This window comes from Schistocerca gregaria, chromosome 5 (assembly GCF_023897955.1).
Source record: "Schistocerca gregaria isolate iqSchGreg1 chromosome 5, iqSchGreg1.2, whole genome shotgun sequence".
In the NCBI taxonomy this organism is placed as follows: domain Eukaryota; kingdom Metazoa; phylum Arthropoda; class Insecta; order Orthoptera; family Acrididae; genus Schistocerca; species Schistocerca gregaria.
Genome location: NC_064924.1, coordinates 129,928,713 through 129,947,063, shown reverse-complemented (window position 1 = coordinate 129,947,063; position 18,351 = coordinate 129,928,713). Strand labels below are relative to the sequence as shown.

The 18,351-nt window shown below is 46.7% G+C and overlaps 1 protein-coding gene across 2 annotated transcripts in view; it reads left to right on the top strand.

The window, feature by feature from the left end:
• Window positions 1-18,351, top strand: part of LOC126271939 (uncharacterized) — an 891,928-nt gene that overhangs the window by 442,875 nt on the left and 430,702 nt on the right. For both annotated transcript variants that reach the window (XM_049974360.1, XM_049974359.1), the window contains exon 9: window positions 13,416-13,529. In XM_049974360.1, coding sequence (XP_049830317.1) covers window positions 13,416-13,529 — 114 coding nt within the window. The remainder of the gene's footprint in view (window positions 1-13,415; window positions 13,530-18,351) is intronic.

Below are 18,351 nucleotides of genomic sequence, written 5' to 3'. Positions count from 1 at the left end.
AATTTTCAACAACAGATGGCGCTGCAAGTGATGTGAAAGATATAGAAGACAACGCAGTCTGTGGGTGCGCCACTCTGTACGTCGTCTTTCTGCTGTAAGCGTGTGCTGTTCACAACGTGCAAGTGTGCTGTGGACAACATGGTTTATTCCTTAGAACAGAGGATTTTTCTGGTGTTGGAATTCCACCGCCTAGAACACAGTGTTGTTGCAACAAGACGAAGTTTTCAACGGAGGTTTAATGTAACCAAAGGACCGAAAAGCGATAAAATAAAGGATCTGTTTGAAAAAATTCTATGGACTGGGAACGTGACGGATGAACGTGCTGGAAATGTAGGGCGACCGCGTACGGCAACCACAGAGGCAACGCGCATCTAGTGCAGCAGGTGATCCAACTGCGGCCTCGGGTTTCCGTTCTCCGTGTTGCAGCTGCGGTCCAAATGACGCCAACGTCCACGTATCGTCTTATGCGCCAGAGTTTACACCTCTATCCATACAAAATTCAATCGCGGCAACCCCTCAGCGCCGCTACCATTGCTGCACGAGAGACATTCGCTAACGATATAGTGCACAGGATTGATGACGGCGATATGCATGTGGGCAGCATTTAGTTTACTGACGAAGCTTATTTTTACCTGGACGGCTTCTTCAATAAACAGAACTGGCGCATATGGGGAACCGAAAAGCCCCATGTTGCAGTCTCTGCATCCTCAAAAAGTACTGGTCTGGGCAGCCATTTCTTCCAAAGGAATCACTGGCCCATTTTTCAGATCCGAAACGATTACTGCATCACGCTATCTGGACATTCTTCGTGAATTTGTGGCGGTACAAACTGCCTTAGACGACACTGCGAACACATCGTGGTTTATGCAAGATGGTGCCCGGCCACATCGCACGACCGACGTCTTTAATTTCCTGAATGAATATTTCGATGATCGTGTGATTGCTTTGGGCTATCCGAAACATACAGGAGGCGGCGTGGATTGGCCTCCCTATTCGCCAGACATGAACCCCTGTGACTTTTTTTCTGTGGGGACACTTGAAAGACCAGGTGCACCGCCAGAATCCAGAAACAATTGAACAGCTGAAGCAGTACATCTCATCTGCATGTGAAGCCATTCCGCCAGACACGTTGTCAAAGGTTTCGGGTAATTTCATTCAGAGACTACTCCATATTATTGCTACGCATGGTGGATATGTGGAAAATATCGTACTATAGAGTTTCCCAACCCGCAGCGCTATCTGTTGTTGACAATTGTAACTATTGTAATTTCGAAAGTTTGTCTGCCTGAAAATGTACTGTTGTCCGAAGCATATTGCAACAAACGGTGTATTTCTATCGCTGATCGTTTAGTTTGTATTGCCGTTTCAAATATACCGGTCATTTTTGAAACACCTTGTACATACGTAATGTACGTAACATATTTGCCCATCCACTCATTACTCGCGCACACTAATGTGACGATTCCCGTAAGAGTTCGTGCAATCTGTGCGCATTCGCACAGGTGAAGGTCAATGGCTGGGTAGCCTTTAACTACATACATGGAGATACTAACTGTTCTCGAAAGAACAGATACCATTGATGACCGCACAGCTTCTCTATAATAAATTATAATTAACTGAAACCCTCAGCTGCCGACAGGTGTTGTTGATATACGTCGATGGGGACACCTGAAAATGTCACCTTAGTTGGGGCGAGTAATGAGTGGATGGGTAAATACCTATTAGGTACATTACGTATGTAGATTGTGGACGTTTGCGAATTTGGGTCTCACGGGAAGCGTGCAAGGGATAAGTCCATCTGTATCCTCGGTGGCTCAGATAGATAGAGCGTCTGCCATGTAAGCAGGAGATCCCGGGCTCGAGTCCCGGTAGGGGCACACATTTTCAGCTGTCCCCATCGACGTATATCAACAACACCTGTCGGCAGGTGAGGCTTTCAGTTAATTATCATTTAGCGAGGTCATCTGTTTCTTTGGATTAGGGAAGGATGGGGAAGGAAGTCAGCCGTGCTCTTTCAGAGGAACCATCTCAGCGTTTTCCTGAAGCCATGTAGGGAAATCACGGAAAACCTAAATCAGGATGGCCGGATGCAGCACTGAACCGTCCTACTGCCGAATACGAGTCCAGTGTGCTAACCACTGCGCCACCTCGCTCGGTGTGTTTAATCTTGTCCACTTATTGGACGGCCAAACCGAGGAACTTGTTTGGTCATGTCAGCAATAAGGGATCCATTCTGCGGGATGTTGCTTTGCCAGTGTTCTTGCGAATCCTTTTCTTCGTCACCAACTTCTAATCACTGGATGTTTTTCCAGAGTGTCCGAGTTCAGTCGATCCTTTTGTGTAAATGATGTCCACAGCTCGTGGTTGTGCGGTAGCGCTCTCGGTTCCCACGCCCGGTTTCCCGGGTTCGATTCCCGTCGGGGTTAGGGATTTTCTCTGCCTCGTGATCACTGGGTGTTGTGTGGTGTCCTTCGGTTAGTAAGGTTTAAGTAGTTCTAAGTTCTAGGGGACTGATGACCATAGATGTTAAGTCCCATAGTGTTCAGAGCCATTTGAGCCATTTTGTAAATAACGGGGCATCCCAATGGTTCGGTTATCTTCTTTTTATATTTGCAGATTTGTATTTGAAGTTTAGTGGCTGGATATTGGCTAGCACTGCCAGTCAGGCTGTAAGGGTCGGTTTCGGTGGACCACTTACGACCGTCAACTATTCACTGAGCTCCACATCAACTTTTTCCTGTGGGTGATATACTGGGGCGCAATGTTCTGCAGTACTATATGCCAGTGGCAATGCTGATATGCGCAGTGTGTTTGCGTTGCTTTCTCACGATCTGCGAGCTAGTATACAGTTTCTCGATTTCAGTTTTTGCTTCAGTTCTTCTAGGTGGTGTTTGCAGGAATTTATACAGTCAAGTTAAGTCCTAAATATTAGTGGTGTTTTATTGTCTGAGTATAAACTCAGCGTCCTGTTAGCTTCTTAATTATTTCTATGCATAGTGATGGGTTATTCCTTCCGACACATCGAAATTAAACACATAACCAGTTTGTAGTTTTCATACACTTCTGTATTACAAACACATTCTCTTGATGAAATTAACAGTAACAACGATTATAATAAAAGGCACTGCCCTACCGAACCACCAGCAGGACTCAGATTAAAACATTAATCCATTCAAGTCCGATAGACGCAGATCTTTCAAAATTTACTCAACCAATTTTCACTAATTAAAACAATGTTCATAAAACCACCATTAGTCAAATTTAACTGACATAACTGAATCACACAAACCTTTTAAACATGCTTCATGACTTACATAGAAACTGGTTTTCACATAACTCATATCAAATTCTAAAACTGCTTCCAACTGCTAAGACATATTCCATTGACTGATTTACGCAATTCTAACAAATTAAAAGTATTATCAGATTAATACACTCAGTTAGGCTTCTCTTTAGTATTACTTACAGGTACGAGGTTCACGTACATTTCATCCCCAGAATATAATAGTAGCATATTAAATAGTCATAAAATGGGGCCGTTTCAGTTTTACGTTGAAAATTAGTGATGGACGTGTGGAGACCGAAAGGTTCTCACAGATACAGGATATTCATGTACCAGGAGGTGAAGTAGAACTATACTCAACTTTGAGCTACAATTAAGCTTCTGGAAAACCACAACGCTCCACGGGAAAGATGGAATTGCAGGACACTAACAACGTAACCATAGACACCGATCCAGGTCCTTAAATTTCCCTCTTCTGCCGTGATACGACGATTGGAGTTTTCTCGCGTCGACCACTGCTAATTATCTGAAACATAAACACATCAGCGGCAGACAACATTCTGGTGCATCACATATACAAAACATATCTGCCCAACTGGTTATAAATCAACCTTTAATTATGCACGGCACAAAATGAACCCAAGCAGAACTAACCTACGAGACCACTTGCCTAGTAACGGCTCTTAAAATTTTATTAGCCAATTCTATAGAACAAACAAATAAAATAATAACATAGAAAAAAGAAATAGGGAAAATTATGTCGGCCCGCTCTCGAACGCCAGGCACAGACTTACGCAATACTTGGTCTGACCTCTAGCTACGCATTAAGCACGGCTTCATGTACACTCCTGGAAATTGAAATAAGAACACCGTGAATTCATTGTCCCAGGAAGGGGAAACTTTATTGACACATTCCTGGGGTCAGATACATCACATGATCACACTGACAGAACCACAGGCACATAGACACAGGCAACAGAGCATGCACAATGTCGGCACTAGTACAGTGTATATCCACCTTTCGCAGCAATGCAGGCTGCTATTCTCCCATGGAGACGATCGTAGAGATGCTGGATGTAGTCTTGTGGAACGGCTTGCCATGCCATTTCCACCTGGCGATTCAGTTGGACCAGCGTTCGTGCTGGACGTGCAGACCGCGTGAGACGACGCTTCACTCAGTCCAAAACATTCTCAATGGCGGACAGATCCGGAGATCTTGCTGGCCAGGGTAGTTGACTTATACCTTCTAGAGCACGTTGGGTGGCACGGGATACATGCGGACGTGCATTGTCCTGTTGGAACAGCAAGTTCCGTTGGCGGTCTAGGAATGGTAGAACGATGGGTTCGATGACGGTTTGGATGTACCGTGCACTATTCAGTGTCCCCTCGACGATCACCAGAGGTGTACGGCCAGTGTAGGAGATCGCTCCCCACACCATGATGCCGGGTGTTTGCCTGTGTGCCGCGGTCGTATGCAGTCCTGATTGTGGCGCTCACGTGTACGGCGCTAAACACGCATACGACCATCATTGGCACCAAGGAAGAAGCGACTCTCATCGCTGAAGACGACACGTCTCCATTCGTCCCTCCATTCACGCCTGTCGCGACACCACTGGAGGCGGGCTGCACGATGTTGGGGCGTGAGCGGAAGACGGCCTAACGGTGTGCGGGACCGTAGCCCAGCTTCATGGAGACGGTTGCGAATGGTCCTCGCCGATACCCCAGGAGCAACAGTGTCCCTAATTTGCTGGGAAGTGGCGGTGCGGTCCCCTACGGCACTGCGTAGGATCCTACGGTCTTGGCGTGCATCCGTGCGTCGCTGCGGTCCGGTCCCAGGTCGACGGGCACGTGCACCTTCCGCCGACCACTGGCAACATCGATGTACTGTGGAGACCTCACGCCCCACGTGTTGAGCAATTCGGCGGTACGTCCACCCGGCCTCCCGCATGCCCTCTATACGCCCCCGCTCAAAGTCCGTCAACTGCACATAAGGTTCACGTCCACGCTGTCGCGGCATGCTACCAGTGTTAAAGACTGCGATGGAGCTCCGTATGCCACGGCAAACTGGCTGACACTGACGGCGGCGGTGCACAAATGCTGCGCGGAGCGCCATTCGACGGCCAACACCGCGGTCCCTGGTGTGTCCGCTGTGCCGTGCGTGTGATCATTGCTTGTACAGCCCTCTCGCAGTGTCCGGAGCAAGTATGGTGGGTCTGACACACCGGTGTCAGTGTGTTCTTTTTTCCATTTCCAGGAGTGTATATTTGTTGTGCGTAGCTAGCACTCCCTTAAATGCGGTCAACATATGAGGCGGCCAGACCAAATACAGTGATAAGTAACTGAAACAATCAAGATATTCGGGTATTCAATTAACATGAACAGAACCCACCAAGGAACAATTCGACGACTCCAGTTCATTCACTTTGAGTAACATGTAACAGACGCGAAGGAAATCTGTCCTTCAAACGTCAAGGAAATCCCAATCACCGTCTGTGGCGGATCTGCATTCAAACGGCTAACCACGCCACGCTCCTCCGTCGTCTCTGCCACTGGCCACGCTGCATACATCCACAGCGCCACACGTCGCTGTCGCTCACACAGCTGATACCCGAACTCAAACACCAGCAGAGCGCGCGCGCCGCAGTTAAATAGCCATCCACCAAAGATGCGAAGAAGGCATGCAGGCACCGAAAATCGACTCTCAACGATCGGGATGACAATCGATGGAGACTGGCGCCAGCAGCGCGCCAGCTCACGTAGTGACTCTTACAGATTTGAAAAGATTTGGTTTCAACTGCTGTTTGGTATAATACTGATGACGAGTACGTAGGTCACTATCCATAGTACACTACTGGCCATTAAAATTGCTACACAAAGAAGAAATGCAGATGATAAACGGGTATTCATTGGGCAAATATATTATACTAGAACTGACATGTGATTACATTTTCACGCAATTTGGGTGCATAGATCCTGAGAAATCAGTACCCAGAATAACCACCTCTGGCTGTAATAACGGCCTTGATACGCCTGGGCATTGAGTCAAACACAGCTTGGATGGCGTGTACAGGTACAGCTGCCCATGCAGCTTCAGCACGATACCACAGTTCATCAAGAGCAGTGACTGGCGTATTCTGACGAGCCAGTTGCTCGGCCATCATTGACCAGACGTTTTCAGTTGGTGAGAGATCTGGAGAATGTGCTGGCCAGGGCAGCAGTCGAACATTTTCTGTGTCCAGAAAGGCCCGTACATGACCTGCAACATGCGGTCGTGCATTATCCTGCTAAAATGTAGGGTTTCGCAGGGATCGAATGAAGGGTAGAGCCACGGGTCGTACCACATCTGAAGTGTAACGTCCAGTGTTCAAAGTGCCGTCAATGTGAACAAGAGTTGACCGAGACGTGTAACCAATGGCACACCATACCATCACGCCGGGTGATACGCCAGTATGGCGCTGACCAGTACACGCTTCCAATGTGCGTTCACCGCGATGTCGCCAAACACGGATGCGACCATCATGATGCTGTAAACAGAACCAGGATTTATCCAAAAAATAACTTTTCGCCATACGCGCACTCAGGTTCGTCATTGAGTACACCATTGGAGCCGCTCCTGTCTGTGATGCAGCGTCAAGAGTAACCACAGCCATGGTCTCCGAGCTGATAGTCCGTGCAGATGGTTGTTGTCCTGCAAACGTCCCCATCTGTTGACTCAGGGATAGAGACGTGGCTGCACGATCCGTTACAGCCATGCGGGTAAGATGCCTGTCATCTCGACTGCTAGTGATACGAAGCCGTTGGGATCCAGCACGGCGTTCCGTATTACCCTCCTGAACCCACCGATTCCGATAGCCTACAATCCGACCTTTATCAAAGTCGGAAACGTGATGGTACGCATTTCTCCTCCTTACACGACGAAGCACAACAACGTTTCACCAGGCGTTGCCGGTCAACTGCTGTTTGTGTATGAGAAATCGGTTGAAAACTTTCCTCATGTCAGGACGTTGTAGGTGTCGCCACCGGCGCCAACCTTGTGTGGATGCTCTGAAAAGCTAATCATTTGCATATCACATCATCTTCTTCCTTTCGGTTAAACTTCGCGTCTGTAGCACGTCATCTTCGGTCGTGTAGCAATTTTAATGGCCAGTAGTGTATGTACCGAGCGAGGTGGCGCAGTGGTTAGCACACTGGACTCGCATTGGGGAGGACGACGGTTCAATCCCGTCTTCGGCCATCCTGATTTAGGTTTTCCGTGATTTCCCTAAATCGCTTCAGGAAAATGCCGGGATGGTTCCTTTGAAAGGGCACGGCCGATTTCCTCCCCAATCCTTCCCTAACCCGAGCTTGCGCTCCGTCTCTAATGACCTCGTTGTCGACGGGACGTTAAACACTAACCACCACCACCACCATTAGTGTATGTATTCATTACTGAGTAACGAATATTGCATGGGACTCGAGGTACTGTTTTGCTACTATCTGAAACGTTTCAGTACTCACTTGTTTTCTTCCTCCCACACTAAGTTAGTGTCCAACCCAGCCGAAATTTTCTTGTTCCTCCAATTCATTATCCTCAGTAGACTCGAAGTAACGGAAGTATTTCGTCGCTCACCAATCTTCTTCTCTGCAGGTTCTTGTCGACTCGCTGGTTTCGCACTCCTGATATTCGTTATTCTCAGTGAAGCAAGTCGTTAATGGGATGGAGAACCGAGAAAATTTTGTCACTCGCCATGCAACACGCAACATGCAAGCGTTTCTGTGACGGAATCAGGAGCCTTGACAATACTTCAATTTCTTCTTTCCACACGCTATGGATTCCGCCATACGGGAGATCCCATGCTTTTCTTAGGTCCACAGCTTTAAAAGGGGTTTTTAACAGGACGACGGCACAGAATGTGCCGACGGTGGCCGTAAGCTGTGCCGCCGTGTCTTTGTCTTGCCACTGCAGAGGCTGGGCCGCCATACGGGAGTGGTGTGGCGATTGAATGTAGAATTACTTTGATGCGATAGCGAGTTCAGTTCTTGCAATTTCAGCAGTCACGCATTAAAACCAGTACAGGCATCCTGATTATTTACCAGTATGTAAAAAGAAAAATCTGTTCACGAAAGAGAACCTTCTCATATTCATCAGCACAGTTACAGCCACAACATGATAAGTGAGGGGGAAGTATGTATCTGTAATGGCTACTATACGTTCAGTAGCGCCTGCTTTGCAAAGGGCATGTTTCTCGACCACAACAAGTTCATTCGGTACAAAATTTAGTCGTCACATTTGGGCTCGGTTTACACTCGAGCGAATGGAATTGAGCGTAAGCGACGACCACTCACATAGAATTTGCCGTTGTTCACTGCCATTCGCTTGCGTAGTGTGAACAAGCATTTACACAAGAGGGAACCGAAGAGACGAGGGAATAAGGAGCGTAGGCTATGAACGCTACATTTTCTGTTTTTTGGGGCCAAACCATCGGACCACAAGACACAATATACAGTCACGATCCAAAACAATGATATTCAGGGATAATTGTTTTTCGTGACGAGCGCTCCGTTTTTGACGAGGCTGGCAGTAAGCAATATGACGTAGGACACGAATTTTTGTACGTAAGCATGAAATACATGGAGGTAGTGCACTTAACATTGAATTGCAGCACCAGGTTTCCTTACCAGTATTTCAAAACTCTGACGATATGTCGGTTGACGCTTTTCGCTTGCTTCTCATTACTGTTGAAGGCAAACTTTAACAGCAGAGCACTATTTACCGACAGCCAATATAAATTTAAAAAAAAGCTAGCATTTGCATTGTAGTTATTAGCAACTTGAGACGTTCACGTTGGTGATTTTCGCATTTGAATAACTGCTCTATGTGTAATGACATACCCAGTGCTTCATTCATCTTATTAGAGTGTGTACACTCAAGATAATGTTAATGAAATATGATGAATGAAAGGAGAATGTGAATTGTAAAATCTGCTGTAGACAGCCGGTGTGCAGAACTTAAGGACGAAAGCAACTTTCGCATGATGTTCCGCTGTCAAGTAACATAGTTCGAGGAAACCTGAACCATACACATACAGAAATGCTAGAGTATAGTATAGAAAGTAAGTCAAATAAATACACTCTTATTCAAAGACAATGGAAATGGAAGTGAGCGTTTGGCGTCATTGGCCGGAAGGCCCCTTACGGGGCAGGTCCGTCCGCCTTGGTGCAGGTCTGATTAGCATTCGACGCCACATTGGGCGACCTGCGCGCCGGATGGGGATGAAACGCTGATCAAGACAACACCAGTCTCTGAGCGGAGAAAATCCCCGACCCAGCCGGGAATCGAACCCCGGCCCGTATTCAAAGACAACAATTACACTGAAGTCACCGCGATTCATGATGGTCCCCTGGACATTACAGAAGGCGGGGAGTGGTTCTTAATAGGGCGTGTGACCACCATGGACGGCAATGCGTGCTCTGCAACATGCTTCCATGCTGGCAAATTGGTTGGTGAAGTTTTATTGTGCTAGGGCGTCCCATTCCATCACCAGCACGGTTGTTGGACGGTCGTTGGTGTATGTGGGCGTACTGAAATACGTCCCCCTAACGCATCCCACACACATACCCCCTAACGCATTGGACAAGTCGGGGAAACAGGTAGGCAGGTACATTCGCCAAATATCCTCTCGTTCCAAAAGCTCCTCCACCGAAGCGGTTTGATGCGGTGGCGCATTGTTATCCACAAAAATGAAGCCAGGCCCGAATGCGCCCCACAAAGACGCAAGTGGCGAAGGAATACTATGCCACGCGGCTGCTACGGTCGCAGGTTCGAATCCAGCCTCGGGCATGCATGTGTGTGATGTCCTGTTAGGTTTAAGTAGTTCTAAGTCTAGGGGACTGATGACCTCACATGTTAAGTCCCATAGTGCTCAGAGCCATATGAACCATTTTTTGGAATACTGTGTCACAGGGACCTTGATCATCGGTGACTGTACCGTGTTCAAAGATCTGGAGGTCAGTACGGCCATCCAACAGCATGCCTCCCCATACTATAAATAATCATGTTCGTCAGTGTTCCTGGGGGAATTGGGTGTTCCCTCGGCTTATGAGGGTATGTCCAGCATTGTTGAACACGATCGTTGCTGTGACCCAGGGATTGTGGTGTGCGAAGACATAATTTTCCATGAGGGTAATGAACCTACAAAGCTTTGAACATCGAACACTGACAGGTTGTCTTCAACAAGATGTAGTTGAAGACAGTTCGGGTATCCGGCGTCTCCTTGGACTGTGTAGGTACCGTTTTTAGAGGCCGTTGCGTAATCGTGGCGAAAAGAGTATGAGATGGGGTCGGACATTGCCTCGAACGATGTTGATAAAGGCGACGATCATCTCTTCCATTCCCGTGCGCTTCAGCTTTCAGAAGGATAATGTCGGTTTATTCTGCAAACTTGTACTCAGCCACGTTGCTCTAACACTCTCATACACATGGATGAGGCTCGATCCAAGTCAGAGAGATAGGATGGGCGTGAAATGACATCAGCTGGTCCGACGTAAGCACTTCCCACAATGACAATTGGATGCATAGCAAAAACGTTTTCAAACTGCTGCAGCACGGAAACGATACGTTTCTGGACGTCCGTTCCTATTCAAAAGCCGGCCGCGGTGGTTTCGCGGTTCTAGGCGCGCAGTCCGGAACCGTACGACTGCTACGGCTGCAGGTTCGAATCCTGCCTCGTGCATGGATGTGTGTGATGTCCTTAGGTTAGTTAGGTTTAAGTAGTTCTAAGTTCTAGGGGACTGATGACCACAGCAGTTGAGTCCCATAGTGCTCAGCGCCATTTGAACCATTTGAATCCTATTCAAAATATTATCTACTCACTCCCCTCTACAAGTCATAGAAGTTTGTAACGGGAATTTTCGAACACTCTGTATACTGTTCATTATACAGTGTGATTCTTTCCACCGTGTACAAACTCTAGGGGCTGATCGATGAAAAAAAAAAAACATGGATCAAGTGGCTCTAAGGACTACGTGACTTAACATCTGAGGTCATCAGTCCCCTAGACTTAGAACTACTCAAACCTAACTAACCTAAGGACATCACACACATCAATGCCCGAGGCAGGATTCGAACCTGCGACCGTAGCAGCAGCACGGTTCCGGACTGAAGCGCCTAGAACCGCTCGTCCACAGCGGCCGGCGCTGATCGATGAGAGGATAGGTAATGAAAAAGGAGATAATTAACTGATGTCCGGAATTGCATGATTTCTGCTAGAGACCATTTATTCAATCATACTTTTTACAAAGATTGCTGTCTAATACGCGTTGTACCATGCAGCCACAGTTAAAGTATGCATGGTTTCCTCCTAGAGGATGGTACTGTTCCTGATACGTCATGCCCTAGAGCCCTTCCTTCCGCAGTCATTGCTAATGTTGTGTCCGTTTTACTTCTCTTACTGACTCACCTTATAGTGGATGTTATGCAGAGTTGTTCACAATAGTTACTTATTCGAATGTAGAGCTGGCCGACATGGTGTTTACTTACGGAAAGGCAAATAGCAACGGGCGGCGAGCAACAAGGTTGTATCAGGAGACCTGTCCCCTTCGAGAAGAAACACAGCATTCATTGTTCGCAATAGTATTTCGCCGTTTGTCTGAGACAGGGTCGTTTCAGGAAGCAGGAAAAGATGATTTACTCGGAATGTTCGGACACCATACTTGGAGGAAAATGTGATTAACAGGCGAGTCAGCACCAGGCAGTTGGCCCGCCAGTACAGAGTAAGCCAGACGACCTTGTGGAGCATTCTTCATGACCTTTATCACTTACAGCGTCTGCACGGCGTACTAACGGCAGATTTTCCACAGCGCGAGCAGTTTTGTCACTGGTTTCTTCACCAGGCAACCACGATTCCGGGATTTGTGTTATCCATCCTATTCACAGGTGAGGCCACCTTTACGGCGAGAGCTTTCTTCAACTTTCATAACAGTTTCTGTGGAGTAGTATGCAGCACCCCCCTGCTAAGGCGACAGGAAATTATCAGCATCGGTGCAGCTGGAATCTGTGGACTGGGAAAATTGGCGACCGTATTTTGGGGCCAGTCTTCCTTCCACGTCGTCGAACAAGCCGGAACCATCGGCGTTCGGGCGGTTCTAGGCTACAGTCTGGAGCCGCGCGACCACTACGGTCGTAGGTTCGAATCCTGCCTCGGGCAAGGGTGTATGTGATATCCTTAGGTTAGTTAGGTTTAAGTAGTTCTAAGTTCTAGGGGGCTGATGACCTCTGATGTGAGGTCCCATAGTGCACAGAGCCATTTGAGCCATCGGCGTTTATTGTAGGCGCCTTTGCCTCCACTGCTCGAAAAAGTTCCATTGATAAATCGAAGGGTTACGTGGCTGCTACATGATGGCGCTCCAGCCCACTTCGCTGTTAACGTCCGGACGCATCTGAATGTTGCCTTCCCCGGGCCGATGGAACAGGCGACGGGGTCCAGTTGCATGGCTTGCCCGTTCACCGGATCCCACGTGCGATTCCTGGTTATGAGACCATCTCAAAAAGTATCGTGTATGCAGAGCCCATTCCAGATATCGAGACACTGGCGCAGGGTATTCATGCTGCCTTTGACACTGTTCGGATGCAGCCTGGTCGATCTGAACTTGTGAACAGAACATACTACGGAGCGTACACGCATGCGTCGAAGCACATGCATTCCATTTTCAACACATACTGTAACTGTGGCTGCATGGTACAGCGCGTATTAGACCGCAATCTCTATAACGCCGTATGACTGAATAAGTGGTCTCTAGCATGAATAGTTCATTAGACCATTTGTTCCCTATCCTCTCATCGGTCAACCCCTAGAGGTTGTACATTGTGGAGAAAGTCACCCTCTCTGTATGCACCAAGTTACTTGGCAGTGGCACACGATATTAAAGTTACTTTCGTCCGAAAAATTTTGCACGGCAGTGTACTTCTGCCCGCCAAGGTGTCTTCTCGGGGCGCGGCGACACTTTGGCGAGCAGATAGGTGGCGGCGGCGGCAGGCACAGCGCAGTACAGCACAGCCAGCGCCCGCCCCGCGCTGCCAGATAAGCGCCGCCAGCCAGATAAGCGAGCGCCGCCGTGCAGGTCTGTCTCCTCACGCCTCGCCGACTCGTTGCAGGTGCGAAGAGGACACCGCAGCCGGCGGTCGCGCGCCCACCGTACACGCAGACGCGGGCCCACCAGACGCGGACTTCGACGCCGCCAGCAGCCGCCTCCAGATCGTCACCACCAGGTGAGTGCCCAGACTGTGTGCGCCCTTCTGCTTCACGCCGACGTCTCTGACCACCTGCTGTCACCGGTAAGGGCGAGGAGCGTCTCTCCCAGACCACGTGCTCGCACAGTCACGTATTATCGATATATCGATAATTTCCCAAGAAATGTCGTTATATACCGGTGACGGATAGCCTGCGATATATCGATACCGAAATGACAGTATCTATCTATCGCCATATATCGCTTGGGCCTTGTCCCGCAGTTACGCAGGGTCAGCCATCGTTAATCGGATTTGGCATGTTAATGTTTAAGGGGTAGCCGGATGCCCTACCTGACGCCACCCCGTACCCCCCGGGACGGAATTAGTGTACCCCCAATTGTCTGCGTCGAGTGCAATCCATGGAATAGTGCGAAAGTGTTCAGATGTCTGCGAGCCGTGTAACTGAGGCGGAACATGGGGATCAGCCCGTTATTCACCTAGCGGGATGTGGAAAACCGCCTAAAAACCACATCCAGGCTGGCCGGCACATCGGCCCTCGTCGTTAATCCGCCGAGCGGATTCGATCCGGGGCGGGCGAGCCTACCCGAGCCCAGGAAGCAGCGCGTTAGCGCTCTCGCCTACCCTGGCGGGTACCGAAATGACAATATCTAGTGCCGATATATATATATATATATATATATATATATATATATATATATATATATATATATATATATATATATGTCTTCTTTCCACTTCACTTCACTGACCCATACTATATCTAGATTGAGCTTTTGCAGTTCGCTTTTCAGATTTTCTAATTTCCCTACCAAGTTCAAGCTTCTGATATTCCACATCCGAATCGTATAATGATATTATTTCGTATATTATCGAATCTTTTTCTCGTGGTAACCTCCCCCTTGGCAGTCCCCTCCCGGAGATCAGAATGGGGAACTATTGTGGAATCTTTTGCGAAAGGAGAGACCATAATGACACTTCTTTAATTACATACAGCTCTAAAACGGTCAGTATATTTACAATGTGCAAAAAAGTTCAAATGTGTGTGAATCCCTAAGCGACCAAACTGCTGAGGTCATCGGTCCCTAGACTTACACACTACTTAATCCAACTTACGCTAAGAACAACAAACACACCCATGCCTAAGGGAGCACTCGAATCTCCGGCGGGAGGCGCCGCGCAATTCGTGACATGGCGCCTCAAACCGCGCGGCTACAATGTGCAACTGAAATTCATATATAGACTGGTACGTCGATCTTCCCCTTCAGTATATCGATACTTGTTATATATGCTGGGCGTCGACGATATAATATTTTTAACTATCGATATATCGGATACCCGATATTTTTAACCATCAGCACATATCGAAGCACATGTCTGACAATTCTCTCGTGTTTATAAACAATGTCTTTTAAAATCGCCGGAAAAAATCCAGAGGCGTCAAGTCTGGTGAACGAGCCGGCCACGACACATCTCCGCGTCCAGTCCAACGATTTGGGAATTGTCTCTGCATCTCATTTCTAAACATCAGCGAAAAATGTGCCGGTCACCCATCGTGTTGATACCACATTCTGTTCCTTACTTCTAAAGGTATTTGTTCCAATAACCGACCTAATGTTTCTTGCAGGAATGTGGTGTACATCCTACTATTAAGATTTCCTTCCATGAAATACGGGCCTATAATTCCGTCCTCCAGAATCCCACCAAGGTTTTTGATGTGCAACTTTCCGCAGCCAATATGGATTTTCAGTTGCCCAATAAAGCATTAAATCAACATTTTCATGGTTCGTGAAGGTAGCCACGTCAGTAAATAAAATCAAATTAATAAATGTGTCATCCCTCTGAGTCTGAAGTTGAGCCCATGGGCAGAATTCAGTGCGACGCATACAATCCTTACCAGATAATTCTTGGTGGAGACTGATATGGCTCATGCCAGATTCCCTTCCGCTTTGACGCGAACTAACACAAGGATCTCGAACCACAGTGGCAAGAGTACCAATTTCGGTTTTATCGTTAGTAACTTTCTTTTGCCGGATATGTTCCCGATGCGTTAAAGATCCAGTTGTTCTCAATTTGTCGTACACATATTTAAATGTACGACGTGTAGGGTGAGTACGTTGCGGATGTCTTTCAGCTTATAAGTCTCTAGCTCTCACTGAATTTCGTTGGCATTCTCCGTAAATGAGAAGCATATCGACTTCTTCTTCGAAGGAATACATCATTCACATTCGCTTGATTCGACAATACTAGTCTTATCGTTCCTATTAGTGTTGTACTGCGAAACCGTCGAATGGTGTTTACATGTCAATGGCACTTTAGATGGATACGTCGTATTCGGCGAATATTTAATATTTGCACGACATACGAGAGAGAATTATCAGAGGATGTGCTTCGATTAATACCGAGGTGATAAGGAACACCACTCAATCCATGATAAGAAGATTGCAGCACTGCATTGATACCAACAGTCATGACTTCGAACACCTTCTGTAAATGGACGGTCATGCCACCTTTTTGACCTTCGTTGACCTTCAAAGACCTTACTCTTACACATCATTGGATTCGTCTCGACAGCCGCTATGAGAAAAAAATACCATGCTATAGAATCCAATTTTAAAAAACAAAGTTGACCTTCATGTCTCTGAAGCGACCCCACCTAGCAAAAAAAATCAGCATCATATTATGGCCAAACATCTACATCTACATCTAAATGTACGTGGTTACTCGGCAATTCACACTTAAGTGACTGGCAGAGGGTTTATCGAACCATTTTCACACTACTTCTCTACCATTCCACTCTCGAATGGCGCATCGGAAAAAGGAACACCTAAATCTTCCCGTTCGATCTCTGATTTCTCTTATTTTATTATGATGATCATTTCTCCCTACGTAGGTGGGTGTCAACAAAATATTTTCGCATTCAGAGGATATAGTTGGTGATTGAAATTTCGTAAATAGATCTCGCCGCAAAGAAAACCGCGTATGTTTTAGTGACTGCCAACAAGCGTATCATATCAGTAACACTTTCATCCCTGTTGCGCGATAAGACGAAACGAGCTGCCTTTCTTTGCACTTTTTCGATGTCCTCCGTCAATCCTACCTGGTAAGTATCCCACGCCGGGCAGCAATATTCCAGCAGAGGACAGACAAGGGTAGAGTAGGCTGTTTCTTTAGTGGGTTTGTCGCATCTTCTAAGTGTTCTGTCAACAAAGCGCAGTCTTTGTTTCGCCTTCCGCGCAGTATTATCTATGTGGTCTTTCCAATTTAAGTTGCTCGTAATTGTAAGTCCTAGGTATTTTTTCGAATTGACAGCCCTTAGATTTGTGCGATCTATCGTGTACCCAAAATTTATCGGATTTCTTTTAGTACCCATGTGGATGACCTCGCACTTTTCTTTTTTATGTGCCAATTGCAACTTTTCACACCGTACAGAAATTCTCTCTAGATCATTTTGTAATTGGAATTGATCGTCTGATGATTTTATTAGACGGTAAATTACAGCGTCATCTGCAAACAATGTAAGGGGGCTGCTCAGATTATCACCTAGAACATTTATGTAAATCAGGAACAGCAGAGGGCCTATGACACTACCTTGCAGAAGGCCAGGTATCACTTCTGTTCCACTCGATGATTTACCGTCCATCACTACGAACTGTGACCTCTCTGAGAGAAAATCACGAATCCATTCACACAACGGAGAGGATACTCCATATGCACCCAATTTTATTAATAGTTGCTTGTGAGGAACGGTATCAAAAGCCTTTTGGAAATCTAGGAATATGGAATCGATCTGAGATCCCTTGTCGACAGCACTCATTACTTCATGGGAATAAAGAGCTAGCTGTGTTCCACAAGAACGATATTTTCTGAATCCGTGTTGGTTATGTATCAATGTCATTTTCTTCAAGGTGAATCATGATTTTCGAGTACAGTACACGCTCCAAAATCTTACTGCAAATTGATGTCAGTGATATGAGTTTTTAATTCAATGGGTTACACCTATAACCTTTCTTGAATATTGGTGTGACCTGTGCTACTTTCCAGTCTTTACGAACAGACCTTTCGTCAAGTAAGTGGTTCTATAGGATTGCTAAGAAAGGCGCTATTGTGTATGCGTACTCTGAAAGGAACCTGACTGGTATACCATCTGGACCGGAAGACTGCCTTTCTTAAGTGATGTGCCATGGTACATTTTATCACAATTTTCGTAAAATTAAAAGTTGTGACTTTTATGTCTGCGTGGTGGTCGGAGGGGGGTGGGGGGAGTTGTATGTGGGAAATAGGTAGCTTTTAGCTGTCTCAGCGATGTGTTTTTAATCTCATCTGTGCTTTCCAAATGACGGCACACTTTAATGTTTTCTTTATCTTTGGCATCAGGAAAAAAGTAGCATAGGGTGATGTGAGCAGGTGCATTAGCGTGGTGCAATAGGCATGAATTGTTTCGCTACAGATCGAGGCGTCGTTTTTAGGATTCCACCACGCAAAATTTATGTGGTGACTATGAGGAAACGTGTGGTCACCTTGCAAGTAGAGATTGTGCATTAAAAACAGTTACTTACATTTTCGTTTTTGAATAGTCAGTAGGAGGTTAATTTATGACTAGCTGTTATATTTCGTAAGTGACGGTACGCAGCTGCGCTTTTTAATATACAGGCCACTATGTTGTAGAGTATCCACAATGTATAAGTTTAATAAGTTCGACGTTATCCAGCTGAAATTTGCCGTGGTTCCAGCTAGCCTTTTAGCTTTTCTTCTCCTTTTGTGAAGGTGGTACGTATAACATACAGAGACCGAAAGGTTATCTGTACGTATGGGTTATAGGGACTAAACTGCATGTATAAGA